This window comes from Balaenoptera acutorostrata, chromosome 2, assembly GCF_949987535.1.
Source record: "Balaenoptera acutorostrata chromosome 2, mBalAcu1.1, whole genome shotgun sequence".
NCBI lineage: Eukaryota > Metazoa > Chordata > Mammalia > Artiodactyla > Balaenopteridae > Balaenoptera > Balaenoptera acutorostrata.
Window position 1 is genome coordinate 168,427,908 of NC_080065.1, and position 18,373 is coordinate 168,446,280.

General features: G+C 35.8%; 1 protein-coding gene across 4 annotated transcripts in view; it reads right to left on the reverse strand.

The window, feature by feature from the left end:
- Positions 1 to 1,639: 1,639 nt before the first annotated feature.
- Positions 1,640 to 18,373, reverse strand: part of ZNF354C (zinc finger protein 354C) — a 30,459-nt gene continuing 13,725 nt past the window's right edge. For all 4 annotated transcript variants that reach the window (XM_057541126.1, XM_057541123.1, XM_057541125.1 and 1 more), the window contains exons 3-5: positions 9,661 to 9,787; positions 9,128 to 9,223; positions 1,640 to 5,990 (exon numbers count right to left, since the gene is read on the reverse strand). In XM_057541126.1, the coding sequence (XP_057397109.1) occupies positions 4,609 to 5,990; positions 9,128 to 9,223; positions 9,661 to 9,787 (1,605 nt within the window). In that variant the 3' untranslated portion in view covers positions 1,640 to 4,608. The remainder of the gene's footprint in view (positions 5,991 to 9,127; positions 9,224 to 9,660; positions 9,788 to 18,373) is intronic.

Here is an 18,373-nt window from a genome sequence, read left to right on the forward strand (position 1 = left end):
CATTTTGTAGTTTGCAGTATTTTTATCTATGTACAATATTTCTTTACTTTCCACTCTTTTCCTTTCAGAGTTACTGCAAATGCAGTATCTTGTTTAAATTCATTTTCTAATTGTTCATTGCTAGTACACAAATACAAAAATTTTTACATGTTAATCTAGCATCTTGTGACCTTGTTAAACTCATTAGTTCTAAGAGCTTTTTTTGTTGATTCCTTGGGATTTTCTAAGTGGACAATCATGTCATCTTTGAATAGAGGCCATTTAATTTCTTCCTTTATAAACTGAATGCCCTTTTTTTTGCCTGATTGCATTACAAGGACTTTCAGTATGAAGTCAGTTAGGAGTGTTCAGAGTGGACATCATGACTTGTTCCTGATCTTAACATCATTCACTTGATCACCATTAAGCATGATGTTAGTTGTGAGTTTTTTGGTAGATGTCCTTTATTAGGTTAATTTCTCTTTTATTTGTAATTTTCTGAGTTTTTGTCATAAATGGATAATTTTGTCAAAATTTTTTTCTGCATCAATTGATATGATCATGTATTTTTTTCTCTTTCTAGTTCAGTCTGGATATATGTCAACCTATCTTCAGTTTACTGACTCTTTTCCCTGTCATCTCTATTCTGCTACTAAGTCCTTCCAATGATTTTTTTTTTTTTTTTGGTAAATTTTGTGACTGTAGTTTTCAGTTCTAAAATTTCCATTTGTTTCCTTTTAATATATTATCTATTTTCCTGCTGAGAATTTTGAAGTTTCCATTCAAGAATGGCCACATTTTTGGAAACATTTTTATAACACCTACTTTATAATTCCAACATTTGTGTCATCTTGGGGCAGTGCCTGTTTTCTTTTTCCTTATGAATTGTTGAAATTTTCCTGATTTTTATACTTTGTGCAATTCTGCATTATATCCTGTGTGTTTTGAATGAGACTCTGGGTCCAGATCAGGGGTGAGTCTGGGATTATATACACAACTTTATGAGATGGCTTTCCTGAGTTTTCTTTTCTATCACCACCCTGACACATTCCAGCTCCCAGGGGCCACTTCTATTCCTGGTCTTCTGGTTAAAATACCAAGGCTTTAGGTTCTCCTCTCTGGTACACACCTAACGGATATATCTACCTCCAGGTCCAAGTAGCAAAAAGATAGTGAGAGAAGAAAAGCAGTGGGGATTCTTCCAACCTTTTGGCCCACAGTTCCTTTGACCAGAGATAAGGGTTCTCCTCTCTCAGAGGTTTAGATGACTGTTCAAACACCAGTGTCCTCACCACAGGAATGTCTGGGAGTGCCAGATTGGTCTTATTTCAAAATCTGGTTTCCTTCCCAAATCTGCCTGCTATCATTACTTTTCAGGATCCTCAGGCAGCGGCTCCATGCATTCTCTAGGATTTTTAGTCAGATTTAGTGGGAGATATAAGGTGGTGTGTGCTTATTCCATAAGGTGAAACCAGAACCAACCAAAGTTATTTCCAATGATTATATCCATATGGGATAAACTCTCAAACAGGAAATTTATAAGTACAAAGGAAGAATATTGACTGGAAGTTTCATATTCATCACTTTTCCAATCACATTTTGCCTCAATTTTTTATTAAAATTTTAACATAGAGAAAAGTTTAGAGAATGACCAATGAACATAACTATATCCTCCACGAAGAGTCAACAACATTTGACTAATTTTTGACATATTTATTTGAAAATATGCTACAAACATCATGACTCTACAAACTTGAGAACTTTTGCATGCATCTCCTAAGAATAAGGATATTGTCCTTTATACCTCAATACCCCCATCATATCTAGGAAAATTAAACATACCACATTATCTAATACCAATTCTATCCTCGTATTTCCCCAAGTGTCCCCCCAAATGTCCTTACAGTTGTTTTTTCTGAATCAGATCCCAAATAAGAATCACACCTTGCATTTGGTTATATCTCGAGTGTCTTAATCTAGAAGACTCCATTTTTTGTTTTATTACATTGGCTTTTTGAAAAGCCCAGACAAGCTGTCATGTACAGTAACTCAAATTCTGGGTTTAATTCCTTACTATGTAATTCAACTTGTTCCTCTATTCCTTGTATTTCTTGTAAACAGGAAGATCAGTCTAGATAAGAGATTTAGTTAGATTTTCATCAAAATTTTTTTGGCAAGAATACATCACAATGATCATGTGTACTTCATACTGCATCTTGTCATGAGTCATATGTCAGGTTGTCCCACTAGTAGAGAAACTCAGTTTGACAGCCAGATGTCTCCATTATAAAGGCATATCTTTCCTTTGCAATTGGTATGCGTGATCTTTTGACATCATGTAAATAATGTTTGTTAATTTTTTTTTTCACCTAAGAGGGTTTTCCCATCCATTGAACATGCCTGATTTAATTACATTAAGGGTTGCAAGATTTTTCTAAATCTATTACTCCATGTACAATGAACGATGACATTCTTCAAATAAGTACATAAAGAGCTTTTCTTTTTTTTCTCTATTTTTTCATTACAGGCTCATTTTATTTTACTTAGCATGTTATAACCAATTACTGTGATTATTCTTTTTGATGTTTAAATTGTCCTAAATTTGACCTGTGGGAGCTCCTTTAAATTGTCCCTGAGGTCTTTCTGACATTATCCCATTAGTCTCTCAGTGCTTTGTTTCATTAAAAAATATTCCAGGCATACCTTACATTTTCCATGTTCCAAATATGGAATCAGCCATTTCTCCAAGAAGCCCAAGTTCCTTTTAGTGGGAAATGGCATTTAGAAACCAAAATCTTCGTACTAAGTTTGGTCACTGCTATTGGGTAATCAAATATGTTTTTATCTAGAATATCTTGCAAATGGCTCTGTATGATGTTAAAAACTGGGGTTTAAAATCTTCATTTTCCTTATAAATACACTTAAATATATAAGAAAACACTTTTTTTGGCCGTGCCATGCAGCTTGCGGGATCTTAGTTCCCTGACCAGGGATGGAACCAGGGCCATGGCAGTGAAAGCACTGACTCCTAACCACTGGACCACCAGGGAATTCCCAAGAAAACACTTTCTAATGAGCTAAGACAAGTCAAATGCTGAATGCTTGAGTTTAATTCTAAAACCTTTCTCAGATAGAGAGTTCTAGATAATTTTACTAGAACAATTTTTTGAATGATACCAATTGTGAAAGTAAAATATAAAATTGGAGGAAGTAGGCCCAGGGGAAAATGAAATCTTTCTAAAAAACATGGAAAATGTTTGGAAAACCAGTTTAAACTGATGATTAGAATGTTTAATAATAAAATATTCATGTATCACTTTACACAAAAGAAGTCCTAAAAGATGTGTAACAAAAATAAACAAAAAGGCAATCTTGTATGTGAAACCCCCAAATGCAGTTTCACTATCTGGACCTCAGCTGGGTTTCAGGATTTATGTACAGTTACTAAAAAAGCAGGTATAATGAGGGACATATAACAAAAAGGAAAAACATGATTGTAAGTCAATTATTAGGATTAAAGTCAGGGGGAACCTGTCAAACAAAAATAAAACTGATTAAATTAATGCAATTGTGCCTAACCAGTTTACAAAACAAATAGCTTTGGGACTTGGACTCTTGGGATTTGAGGTTGGAAATGAACCTAAAATTACCACAGAAAACTGAAGACCTAGATTCTACTCTTAACGCTACTCAATAAGCTAAATTTCTTCATTAGTAAAATGAAAGGCTATAAATAAACTAAATTAAAATCTCTCCTGGCTCTAATGAGCTACCAGGTGTATAATCAGATTCTGGAAATATATCCCTTCTGCAACCTACAAGAGAGTATTTGCATGACAGTCTCTCCACTTGTTTCAGTTTACTCCAACTTCTAAAGACTATTCAGCAATCATATCATATCAAATTAAGAAATAACAGGAAAAGGAAGAGACGTTACTGGGCAAAATTTTAATTTTCAAAACTAAATTCTAAATTAATAAAACCACATTTTTCAATCGTCAAAGACTTTTGGGAAAAATATACATATAATCCAAAATTCTGTGTATGTGTGTATATATACACATGCATACATACACATTTATGTGTATATATGTATAAGTATAAATTGCTGGTGAGGCAGTTCATAAAAAGTGAGCTTGATTATTTCCATGTGAAAATCTAAAGAATTCCTTTCTATGTTTAGCTTCTCTTTATGAAAGAAAGCATGTCCTACACCTGTCTGCCATTTTAGAAAATAAGGCTCCATACTTATTCACGTTATTAATAACTCAATGATTGCTTTTAAGAGAAAATTCATACTGAAGCTTATTGTTAGAAAGGGAATAAAGTCTAATGAAGGAAATAAAACTTATATTCCATTATTTTCATTTTTTTTGAACTTAGGCCTTTTACATTTTTCTATGAATTTAAAATTTTTATGTTTTTAGAAACCTTAGAATTTACTGGTTCTTATAAAATTTGACAAGTCAGTGCTCTTAATATTCGTTGATCAATTTTACCATTACTTAATGGTAACTATTTTCTCTAGAAGAAGATAAAAAAAGATTTGATCTATCAGAAGTCTGTGCCCTATTTATTATTCTCCTGATTATTCTCCAATGAGAAATCTTAAAGTATTTGAGAGATGAATTAAACCTCACAAGGCTTATCTCCTCTAAGAAATTCTCTGATCCCATATTCCTTCCATTTATAGAGTTTTTCTTTATTGTGAACTTTTTTGTGTCTACAAAGGTTTGATCTGTAACTGTAGGCTTTCCCACATTCCATACATTTATAGAGTTTCTCTCCAGTATGGATTATCTCATGTTCAGTTAGGAATGAATACTGGCTGAAAGCTTTTCCACACTGATTACACTGATAGGGTTTCTCTCCAGTATGAATTCTCTGATGCCTATAAAGGTTAGATTTGCAACCAAGGGCTTTCCCACATTCTCCACATGTGTAAAGTTTTTCCCCAGTATGAATTTTCTGATGTTCATTAAAGGATGAATACTGGTTGAAGGCTTTCCCACATTCATTACATTGATATGGTTTTTGTCCAGTATGAATCCGCTGATGTTCAATAAGGGTTGAGATGCGAGTGAAGTTTCTCCCACATTCCAAGCATTTACACAGTTGTTCTCCAGTATGAAGCCTCTGATGTTCAGCCAGGGATGTAAACTGGCTGTAACTTTTCCCACATTCACTACATTTATAGGGTTTCTCACCGGTATGGATTCTTTGATGTCTATGAAGTTTTGCTCTACAATTGAAGGCCTTCTCACATTCTCCACATTTATAGAGTTTCTCTCCAGTATGAATTCTCTGATGTACAGTGAGGGTTGAACACTGGCTAAAGGCTTTACCACATTCCTTGCATGGATAGGGTTTCTCTCCAGTATGCACTCTCAGATGTTTGATAAGGGTTGAACTACTGCTAAATGCTTTCTCACATTCATTACATTTGTAAGGTTTCTCTCCAGTATGAATTCTCTGATGGGCAAGAAGGGATGATCTGTGGCTGAAGGTTTTCCCACACTCATTACATTTGTAAGGTTTCTCACCAGTATGAATTCTCTGGTGTTCAATAAGATGTAGACTCTGGTTGAAGCTTTTTCCACATTCATTGTAAATATGAGCTTTTTCTCCTGGGTAAATCTGGAAACATCTCATTAGATCAAAATTCTGTTTAAAATCTTCCCCAAAAGTATAATATATATTGGGTATCCTTTCTATAGGAGCACTTTGTTGTCTAACAAGAACTGTATTTATAAATAAGCCTTTCCCTAATTCAAGACTTGTCTGGTTTCCAGCTTCACTGATGGTTTTTTTGTGTGAGGCCATCATTTGCCTGAGAGGTTTCTTCTGTTGCTCTTGCTGTCTCCTGCCCTCAAATTCCAAAGCTTCTCCAAACGTGACATCCAAGTGACCAAACTTAATGGATTTTTTCTTTATTATTCCCTGAGATGTTTCTTCTATAGAAATGTCCTCTTCGGGAGGCAGTGCTTCTATTTCAGGCCATGTCTTGAAACCTGTAATAAATCAGAAGAATCAATGGCTCCTCTGTTGGAAGAGATAAACATGCATCAGTGGGACAAAAAAATTGGCAATGATACATATAAAAGAGGTTTGATACCATCTGATCTCAAATATAAACTTGAGTCTGGAGAAAAACAAAATGGAATGGAAGGAGAAGTAAATAGGTTAAGGAATAGTGTGGGAGAATATAGTGGACAAATTAACAGTGACAGTGAAGACACTGCCACTTGAGATAAGTAAAGGTAGGAATCTTTTGAGACTAATGAAAGTCTACAAGAGATGTGAAGTTCTGAAGTACGCCCAAGCCCCAAGCTCAGATCTGATTCTAAGTGAAAAGATTTAGCTTGAGCTGATTCTAAGAAACTCTGAGTTAACACTTAACCTACTTTAATCAATCCATGATTGAAAATAGATTAAAATTAGATCACTGTAATTAGGTAAATGTATGTACTTAAATAAAGTATACAACTTAAGTAAAATATAGGTTATTTATGTTAATAAAATCCATCCAGCTTTAGTATTAAAATATATTTTATTGAAATTAAATAGGAACAAGAAATATAGGCTATAAATCTGTATACAAATATAGATTTTTCTTAATGATCCATGGGAAACCTAACAGTTTGGATTTTCAAGGATCAACCAAGGTACTTTCTCTTTTTATCCTTTCCCACAATATGACCTTCCCTGACCATCTAGAAACTTACCCTACTACTCCAATCTCATTTACTTACAGAAACTCAATTATTTAAGCCTAAATAATCCACCTCTTTCTTAGAATTTCAAAACACATTTTCAAAATATTTAATTACTTAACTTATATATATAAAGTCTGTGAAAATAATTCAAGTATTTGTTCAAGGAGAGCAGTGGATATGTCTTATGATGATTTGTTAATTCCTTATTGTGTACAAGACAAGTACACAATTAGAATGTCTTAGATAAAAATAAAAATGAACGAGCACAGGGAGTGAGGTGCAAAAGTTATTCTGAAGGGCAGGTGACCTTGAAAATGAAGAGATTCTCTCTTCTCTTACTGGACTCCTGAGACACAATCAGTCATATATTGAACAAATACTGAATAATCAGCAATGATAATATGAAATAATAAATGACCAAACAGTAATAGCTCATTTCTCCATGATGTGAGAAGCCTCAACTGCATAATTCAGGTTTGAGGTTCAGAGAATGAGGATACAAATATCAACAATATTAGTAAAGAATGGTTGTATGAAGGAAGATGGACAATAGAGATGGGTTGGATTTCAATAGAAAAAGAAAAGAGGACCCTGTGAGTCAGAAAGAAGGCCTGTCAAAGTCATCTGTGGGGAAAGTAAACCTATTTAGGGGAGGCTTATTGACGAAAGAAGGAAATCCAGGTTGGAATTAGTTAAAATTTTGGTTAAGCACAGTGAGGCCAAATATAGAGTTACTGAATAACTAGTAGAAGAATTTAGAAAAATCTAGATAACAGAAGGTGTTATAAGTTCTTAGACAGATAATAATAAGACAAAAGTGGTCATATTTGGTAAACTGAGCAGCTTGGATCAGAGGAAGGACAGAATTGAATCTGAAAAATAATGTAGCTGCAATGATCTGGCTGGACTGAGTACTTTGAGCCTCACTGGCACTGAGTTAATCACAGAGGCAACTCAATTCAATTAAAATTGAATTTGAACAATTTTAAAAATATTACTAAAGCCAATATATTAGATGCTAGAGGTACAAACTTCAAAGACCTGGCCTCTCCCTTAAATATGCACAACCTTATTAGAAAAATAACTAATACTAATAAATATAAACACAACAACTATAATTCATCATGATAGATACCATAATGAATGTGCTCAAAGTATGTAGAAAGTGATATATGAACACAAATGATGGAAAAATTAATGCTGACTGGGAAGTAGGAAAGATAAGGAAAACCTACAGATAAGAGAGTCATTTTAGGTAGACAGATGGATCTTGAAGGATAAGTAGTCTTCCAGTGGATAAGATGGAAGAGGTGACTCAAGCTGAAGGAATAACACACAAATGATAATGAGTACGCAGATATGGCCAGAACACTGAGCTGAAGTGGAAGTGGCCATTGATAAGACCATAAAGAATCACAGATTAAAGGTTAAACCACAAAAACGGAAGCAAAATATTGGCAAATCTATGTCATATGGTGAATAGAAATGACATTGGTGATCTATTTAGGTTTCTTTCATCAGATTTCAGCTTTCTAGCTCTGTGACCAAAGTACTTTAAGATCTCTGATACTCTGTATCTTCAGATATAAAAAGAAGTATATAAATTTGATCATCTTTAAGTGATCCTCCAATCCTGACAACCTACAGTTTTATGATGAAGACCAACTAAATTAGACTAGGCTAGAAGACTGGTCAGCAGACTATGGATCTCTGGACCAAATTCAGCTGCCACCTGTTTTTGTAAAGTCCTATTAGAACACAGCCACACCTATTCGTCTAAGTACTGTCTCTGGCTGCTTTTGCACTACAACCACAGAGTTAAATGGTTGCAACAGAGACCTTATGGCCCCCAAAGCCAAAATATTTACTATCTGGCCCTTTATAGGAAAAGTTTGCTGACCCCTGGACTAGAAAGGCTACAGTGGTTATGTTAATGACAGCTGATTGAATATAATAGTGGGAGATGATAACCCAGTCTCCAAGAAAATAAAAGGGAAATGTTAAGAAATCAGAGACAAGGGAATGTTGACAATACTTTGAAATATGTGGGTGGTAAAAGAAATGAAAAAAATTATAAAAAATTCAAAATATGGCAGAAGGTGTAAAGTATTTAATATCTATCAGACATGAACATGTGTTAATGCAGATGGAAAGAAAACCATGAAGACCAAGAGGCCAAAGATGGTAGAAGAAAGTGAGTGAGGCTGCAAAAAAAGGGAAAAGGAAAGAGAATGCAGGGAGTGGTATGAGAAGGAAGATGTCAAGACAAGGACCTTCTTGATGCAAAGAAAACCATTACAACCAAGGAGCCTTGTCAAGGGGTCCTGAGCATTTCAATAAGGCTCAGAATTTCCAGGAAAATTTTCAGAGCACTCCTCATGACCTGCTCATGTATAAAGACACTCGTGCCCACCCCCCAGTCACTTACTCACCTAGGCAGGTATCTTGAGGGATTTCTCTTTCCACCATACAGGGATCTTCTCCATGTTGCAGCTGGCAGATCAACTTTGGCATTGAAAATGGAATCCCTGCTCATGAGTAAGGAAATGGAGTTTGAACAAATGGCATGAAAAGCAACCCCAGAACTCACTAACTGGAGCCTACAGGGCAGAGAAGGCAGCATAAGCACTCCTGAGGGGGACTGAGGCCTTCAGGGGGATGGAGGAAACAAAATAGGGCCCTGGCTATGAATCCCTCTAAGATGGGAGTCCTATATGTTTTTCAGAATCTAAACTGAGCTCTAGTCATTGGAGTAGGAGGGAACTGATCAGGAGGTGGGGTGGGAGGAAGGCAGAGGGTGAACAGTAGCATGAAGGGCATCACAACAAACAGGTACACTTTCAATTCTACAGAGATTTGTCCTTTCCTAGGGGCACACAGGATAGAAACCTGCAGACTCTGAACCCCAGAGGGAGCTCTAAAGTGCTCCCACGGCAGACTCTCCATGACAGGCAAGGCTCCTTACCCAGCGAGACCAGGGTGCTGTAGTTCTCCAGCATCACCTCCCGGTACAAGGTTCTCTGGGCAGAGTCCAGGTGCAACCACTCGTTCCGGCTGAAGAGCACAGCTATATCCCTAAACGTCACTGACTCCTGTAATGGCAAACCCATTCTTGTTTACCCAGGAACATCTTCTCCTCTGGAAGACTTGGTAAGAAGGTGACACTGGGATGTGTAGCAACCATTCTGAAAATGTCTCAGGATTCTAAATATTTCAAAGCAACTATTTATGTTATTTTTGGAACCACCTATCAACGATTTAACAAATATTTATTGAGTACCCACTTGGAGCAAAGACACATGGCATGTGCTGTGATATGGAAAAAAGGACAAATTTCCTGCCAAGAGGGAATTTATATCCCACCCTGGGATCTGTCAGAGTAACTGAACACATCCATTTACCTCCCTCCCACTCAAAATCCAAATTAAATGAAAGGAAAAAAATCAGAGAACATTTAGAGCAGTGCTGGAAAACTAGGGAAAATATCATTAGTAGAACAGAAATAAAAAGGAATTTCTGAGACATAAAGCAAATAATAAAAATAATATTAGTTAATGTTTATTGAATACTTACATGTTAGGGACTATGATAGAAACTTTGTATACAGTAACCCATTTAAGTTTCACAGACATTCTATTAGGAAGATACTATAATTAAACCATTTTGCAGATAAACAGTTCAGAAAGGTTACAAAATCTTCCCAAGGTAATACTGTTAGAGTGATGGAGTTCCTAACTGAATTCAGATAGACAGATCTCTAAGATATAGTCAGATGGGTTTCCATTGACTATGAAAACTAAAAGAACCAAAGTACCTGCAAGACTATAGAGGTGCAAAAGGGAACTGCTGAGAAGGTACGTTCTTCCAAGAGAATCCCAGTTAAACCCCAAAATGTAAGAAAGCAGAGGTTGGACAGCCACCAATTCTTGTATGAAAGAGTCTAAGGGAGTAACAGTACCATGCTTAGTGGGTATTTTGTTGAGAATCTATCAAAATGTAAAAGGTATATTACTTTGACCTTGCATTTCTAAATACTTCTAGGATTCTACTACAAGGAATAATCACACAACTGTATAGGGATATTTGTTCAAGGATGTTAACTAAAACATTACTTTTAAGTTAACGGTTATGGCAGGCTGAATAATAAACCTGTAAACATTATACATATGACAAAGGGACTCTGAGGATCTGCTGAAGGGTTTTGAGAGGGGGCGATTATTCTGGATTATTATCCAGGAGGATCTATAACGGTCCTTATAAGAAGAACACAAAAGGAATCAGAGTCAGAAGAAGAGAAGGCTATATGATGATGGAAGCAGAGACTGAAGTGATATGCTTTGAAGATGGTTGAAAGGGCCATAAACCAAGGAACATAGGGGGCCACCAGAAGGTGAAAACAAGGCCAGGAAACAGATTTTCACCCCAGAGCCTCCAGAAAGAACCAGCCCTGCTGAGAACTGGACCTTAAGCCAGTGAAACTGATTTCACACTTCTGACCTCCACAACTGTAGGAGAATAAATTTATGTTGTTTTAAGCCATAGAGTTTGTGGTAATTTGTTACAGCAACAATGGGAAACTAATACAATGGTGAAAATTTGAAGACAACCTACGTTATCTATCAATAAGGGAACAGATAAGCAATTTATACTGCATCTAGTCCATGAAATGTTATATAGCCATTAAATAGAATGAGGTAGATTTGTATGCCTGACCTTGGAATTTGACAGTGATATATTACTGATTCATATGAAAAAGCAAGCTGCCAGTCTATATGTGTTGAAACATTCTTTATCTATATATGCATATGTGCATACAAAAATATCTGGAAGAATACAACAAGCTGTCCACCCAGATTATTCTTTGATGTTTTAGAAAGGGACAGAAAGGCAACCTTTCACTTATTATTTTATACCGTTCAATTAGGCTTACATTTTTTTACAGGGTGTATGTTTGTTTTGAAATTTTTTTAGATTCCACTTTAATTTACATGTTCACCTTTAGCTATACCTCTTTGCATCTTTAGTGGTTGCTGAGAATTATAATATACATTCTTAGTTCTTTATAGTGTATTTAGAGCTAATATATGATTTCTTATAGAATGCAAGAACCTTGCAAATATATGGTTCTTCTTCATGCTACAGTTATTACAAAGATTTTCTCAGTTCAGGACTCATCAGACAGCTCTGAGACTACTCATGGAAGGCAAAGGGTACAATGCAGCAAAATAAAGACTGTGCAAGAAAGTCTTTATGGAAGTCAGAGATATTCCATGTGCAATCTCCCCTTATCTGCAAGCACAGACTATGCTGTGTCTCTGGAGCTATATAAGAAATTTTGGTTTGGGGGAGCTCAAAGGAGAAACACTCGGCAGGGGCCTTGTGTGTATCAAGCAAGGATTGTCAAACCATATAGGCCAGCTGCAAACCAGCAGTGAAGAAGATGACCCCGGGGGTGGTCAGTGGCATTTAAAGACCACATCCACTTCCCTTATCTTGGCCAGGAATCAAAAACAGCCATCCAGGCATCCCTGGAGACAAAGATAGAGCTTTTCCAAAGATAAAGATAGAGATTTTCCAATCCAGACATAAATGAATTCTATATCCACGGTAGTTATATGCACTTACATGATAAACTCCATAACACAGTATTATACTTTTGCTTTAAACAATCATATCATCTTAAAAAAACTGAGAAGAAAAATTAGTTATACATTTCTATAATATAAATATATTTATATTTATCCAGACAAATATAAATATATATATGTTTATATTTATCTATTTCTAATACTCTTCATTTTCTTCTTAAGATTACATCTAGTATTATTTCCTTTTAACTTGAAGAACTTCTTTTAGAATATCTTGTAGTGCAGGCCTGCTGACAATGAATCAGCTTTGTTTTCTTTTACCTGAAAATGCCTTTATTTCATCTTCATTCTTGAAGAATATTTTCATTGGTTATAGAATTCTGGGTTGACAGTTTTTTTCTTTCAGCATATAAAAGGTCATTATTGTTTTCTGGCCACTGTTGTTTCTCATGAGGAGCCAATGGACATTCAAATATTGATTCTCCGTATGTAATGTGATTTTTTTTTTCTGTCTGCTTTAAAATCTTCGGTTTTCAGTGATTTGTCTATGACTTCTCTGCCTAATATCATAGGCACTAGCCACATATGGATATTAAGTGCTTAAAATGTGGCTAGTCTGAATTGTGATGTGCTGTTATATATAAAAGAAACACCAGAATATTTACTAGAAAATATTTATATATACACAAGTACATATATATACATATGATATTTCAGTAATAATTTTGTACTCATTACATGTTGAAATAATAATATTTTGGGTATACTGGGTTAAGTAAAATATTAAAGTTAATTTATCTGCTTCTGTTTATTTTTTAATGTGACTACTAGAAAGTTTTTAAAAAATGTTTTAATTGAAGTATAGTTGATTTACAGTGTTGTGCCACTCTGTGCTGTACAGCAAAGTGACTCAGTTATACACATATAGACATTCTTTATTATATTATACACATATAGACATTCTTTATTATATTATACACATATAGACATCCTTTTTTTATATTCTTTTCCACTGTGGAATATCACAGGATATTCAGTATAGTTCCCTGCACTATACAGTAGGACCTTGTTGTTTCTCCATCCTATATATAATAGTTTACATCTGCTAATCCCAAACTCTCAGTCCTTCCCTCCCATACCCTCCTCCCCCTTGGCAACGACAAGTCTGTTCTCTATGTCTGTGAATCTGTTTGTTTTGTAGATAGGTTCATTTGTGCCATATTTTAGATTCCACATGTAAGTGATATCATGTGATATTTGTCTTTCTCTTTCTGACTTACTTCACTTAGTACGATAATCTCTAGTTGCACCCATGTTGCTGCAAATGGCATTATTTCATTCTTTTTTAAGGCTGAGTAGTATTCCATTGTATATACATACCACATCTCCTTTATCCATTCATCCGTCAATTGACATGTTTCCATGTTTAGGCTATTGTGAAGAGTGCTGCTATGAACATAGGGGTGCATGTATCTTTTTGAATTATAGTTTTGTCTGGGTATATGCCCAGGAGTGGGACTGCTGGATCATATGGTAATTCTATTTTTAGTTTTCTGAGGAACCTCCACACTGTTTTTCACAGTGGCTGCACCAACTGACATCCCCACCAGCAGTGTAGGAGGGTTCCTTTTTCTCCACACCCTCTCCAGCATTTGTTATTTGTAGACTTTTTAATGTTGGCCATTCTGACCGGTGTGAGGTGGTACCTCATTGTAGTTTTGATTTGCATTTCTCTAATAACTAGTGACGTTGAGCATCTTTTCATGTGCCTACTGGCCATCTGTATGTCTCCTTTGGAGAAATGTCTATTAAGGTCTTCTGCTCATTTTTCAATTGGGTTGTTTGTTTATTTTTGTTTTTATTTCTATTGCCTTGGGAGACTGACCTAAGAAAACACTGGTACAATTTATGTCAGAGAATGTTTTGCCTATGCTTTCTCCTAGGAGTTTTATGGTGTCACATCTTATGTTTATGTCTTTAAGCCATTTTAAGTTTATTTTTGTGCATGGTGTGAGAGTGTGTTCTAACTTCATTGATTTACATGCAGCTGTCTAACTTTCCCAGCACCACTTGCTGAAGAGACCGTCTTTTTTCCCATTTTGTATTCTTGCTTTGTTGAAGATTAATTGACTGTGTGAGTTTATTTCTAGGTTCTCTATTCTGTTCCATTGATCCATATGTCTGTTTTTGTACCAATACCACAGTTTTGATTACTGTAGCTCTGTAGTATTGTCTGAAGTCTGGGAGAGTTATGTCTCCTGCTTTTTTTCCCCTCAGGATTGCTTTGGCAATTCTGGGTTTTATGGTTCCATATAAAGTTTTGGATTATTTGTTCTAGTTCTGTGAAAAATGTCATGGGTATTTTGATAGGGATTGCATTAAATCTGTAGATTGCTTTTGGTAGTATGCCATTTTAACAATATTAATTCTTCCGATCCAAGAGCATGGGATATCTTTCCATTTCTTTGAATCCTCTTTAATTTCCTTTATTAATGTCTTATTGTTTTTAGCATACAAGTATTTCACCTCCTTGGTCAGGTTTATTCCCAGGTATTTTATTTTTAGGGGGTGCTACTTTAAAAGTTTTTTTTTTTTACATTCCCTTTCTGATATTTCATTTTTAGTGTACAGAAATGCAACCAAGGGACTTCCCTGGTGGTCCAGTGGTAAAGAATCTGCCTTCCAATGCAGGGGACGCAGGTTCGATCCATGGTCAGGGAACTAAGATCCCACATGCTGCGGGGCAACTAAGCCCACACACCACAACTACTGAGCCTGCTCCTCAACTAGAGAGCCTGTGTGTCCCAAACTACAGAGCCCACACACTCTGGAGTCCACACACCACAACTACAGAGCCCATGTGCCCTGGAGGCCACATGCCACAACCAGAGAGAGAAAACCTGCATGCCACAACTAGCAAGAAGCCCATGCGCCGCAATGAAGAGCCCACACACCACAACAAAAGATCCCACATGCCACAATGAAGACCCGACACAGCCAAAAAAGAAAAAGAAAAAAGAATGCAATGCAACTGATTTTTGAATGTTAATCTTGTATTCTGCTACTTTGGTGAATTCATTTATTAGATCTAGTAGTTTCTGTGTTGGGTCCTTAGGGTTTTCTATATATAGTATCATGTCATCTTCATATGACAATTTTACCTTTTCCCTTCCAATTTGGATATCTTTTATTTCTTTTTCTTGTCCGATTGCTGTGGCTAGGACTTCCAATACTATGTTGAATAGAAGTGGTGAGAGTGGGTATCCTTGTCTTGTTCCAGATTTTAGCGGGAAGGTTTTTAGCTCTTCACCATTGAGTATTATATTGGCTGTGGGTTTGTCATAAATGGCTTTAAGTTCAATATGTTCCCTCTATTCCCACTTTTGTAAGAGTTTTTATCATGAATGGATGTTGAATTTTGTCAAACGCTTTTTCTGCATCTATTGAGATGGTCATGTGGGTTTTTACTTTTCTTTTGTTAATGTGGTGTATTACATTGATTGATTTGCGAATGTAGAACCATCCTTGTAAAGCTGGGATGAATCCCACTTGGTCGTGGTGTATGATCTTTTTTATGTGTTGTTGGATTTGGTTTGCTAATATTTTGTTGAGTTTTTTGCATCTATATTCATCAGAGATATTGCCCTGTAATTTTCTTTTTTGGTGGTGTCTTTGTCTGGTTTTGGTATCAGGGTGATGATGGCTTCATAGAATGTCTTTGGGAGTATTCCCTCCTCTTCAATCTTTTGGAAGAGTTTGAGAAGAATCAGTTTAAGTTCTTCTTTGTATGTTTGGTAGAATTCGCCTGTGAAGCCATCTGGTCCTGGACTTCTGTGTGTAGGGAGTTTTTTAAATTACAGATTCTATTTCACGTCTAGTGATTGGTCTGTTCAAATCATCTATTTCTTCTCGATTCAATTTCAGTGGGCTGTATGTTTGTAGAAAGTTGTCCATTTCTTCTAGGTTGTCAAATTTGTTGGCATATAATTGTTCATAGTATTCTCTTATGGTTTTTTATATTTCTGCAGTATCAGTTGAGATTTCTCTTTTTTCATTTCTTATTTTGTTTATTTGGGTTCTCTCTCTTTTCTTCTTGGTGAGCCTGTCCAGAGGTTTTTCAATTTTGTTTACCCTTTCAAAGAACCAGCTCTTGGTTTTATTGATTTTTTTCTACTTTTAAAAAAATCTCTATTTTATTTATTTCCTCCCTGATCTTTACTATTCCTTCCTTCTGCTGACTTTAGGTTTTGTTTGTTCTTCTTTTTCTATTTCTTTTAGGTGGTAGGTTTGGTTGTTTACTAGAGATTTTTCTTGTTTTTTTGATGATGGCCTGTATCACTGTGAATTTCCAGCTAAGAACTGCTTTTGCTGCATTCCATAGGTTTTGTATGGTTGTGTTTTCATTTGCATTTGTCTCAAGGTATTTTTTTAAATTTTCTTTTTGATTTCCTAGTTGACCCACTGGATTTTTAGTAGCATGTTGTTTAGTCTCTATGTAGTCGTTTTTTTCTCATTTCTTTTCTTGTGGTTGATTTCTAGTTTCATGCCATTGTGATCAGAGAAGATGCTTGAAATAATTTCTATACTCTTAAATTTGCTGAGGTTAGTTTTGTGCCCTAGTATGTGGTCAATCGTAGAGAATGTTCTGTGTGCGCTTGAAAAGAATGTGTACTCCGTTTTGTTTTGTTTTGTTTTGGATGTAACGTCCTGAAAATATCAATTAAGTCTAACTGTTCTATTGTATCATTTAGGATCTCTGTTGCCTTACTGATTCTCTGTCTGGAAGATCTGTCCATTGATGTGAGTGGGGTGTTAAAGTCTCGTACTATTATTGTATTCCCACTGATTTCTCCCTTTATGCCTGTAGGTATTTGTTTTATGTATTTGGTTGCTGCTATATTAAGTGCATATAAGTTGATGAGGTAATATCCTCTACTTGTATTGATCCTTTTATCATTATATAGTGTCCTTCTTTATCTTTCTTTATAGTCTTTACTTTAAAGTCTACTTTGTCTGATATGAGTATTGCAACTCCTGCTTTCTTGTCATTTCTGTTTGCCTGAAATATCTTTTTCCACCCCTTCACTTTCAATCTACGTGTGTCCTGGGACTTCCCTGGTGGCGCAGTGGTTAAGACTCCACACTCCCAATGCAGGGGGACTGGGTTCAATCCCTGGTCAGGGAACTAGATCCCACATGCATGCCGCAACTAAGAGTTTGCATGCCACAACTAAGGAGCCCGTGTGCTGCAGCTAAGGAGCCTATGTGTCACAACTAAGCAGCCAGTGAGCCGCAACTAAGGAGCCCTCGAGCCACAACCAAGGAGCCCACCTGCTGCAACTAAAGAGCTCACCTGCCGAAACTAAGACCCAGAACAACCAAATTAAAAAAAAAAAACTATGTGTGTCTTTTGCCCTAAAGTGGGTCTCCTGTAGGCAGCATAATGTAGGCTCTTGGTGTTTTTTATTCAGTCTAACACTTTGTGTCTTTTGATTGGAGTATTCAGTCCATTGACATTTAAGGTAATTATTGACACATATGTATTTATTGCCATTTCAAACCTTGTTTTCCAGTAGATCCTTTGTTTCTTCTTTGTTCCTGTTTTTCTTTTTGTGATTTGATGATTTCCTTTTATTTTATGTTTGTGTTCTCTTCTTTTCAGTTTTTGTGAGTCTATTGTATGTTTTTGATTTGTGGGTTGTCCCATTTTTCAAGTATGTTAACCCCTTCCTATATCTGCTTGCTATAGACTGATAGTCATACAGTCTCAAACATATTCAAAAAAAGAAAAAGAAAGAAAAGAATTTGCATTTTCTTACTCTCCTTCCCCACGTTTTATGATTTTGATGTCCCTTTTTACATCTTCATGTTTATCCTTTTGCTGTTCCTTGTGTTTAATCATTGCTTTCACAAATAGCTTTTTTTTTCTTTTTGATCTGTATACTAGCTAATTTAAGTGACTTACTTTCCAATTGCGATTTCCTCCTTCTTATATCTTCTTGCTTCTTTTCTAGAGATGACCTTTCAGTATTTCTTTTAGGATAGGTTTAGTATTGCTGTATTCTTTTAGTTTTTGCTTGTCTGAGAACT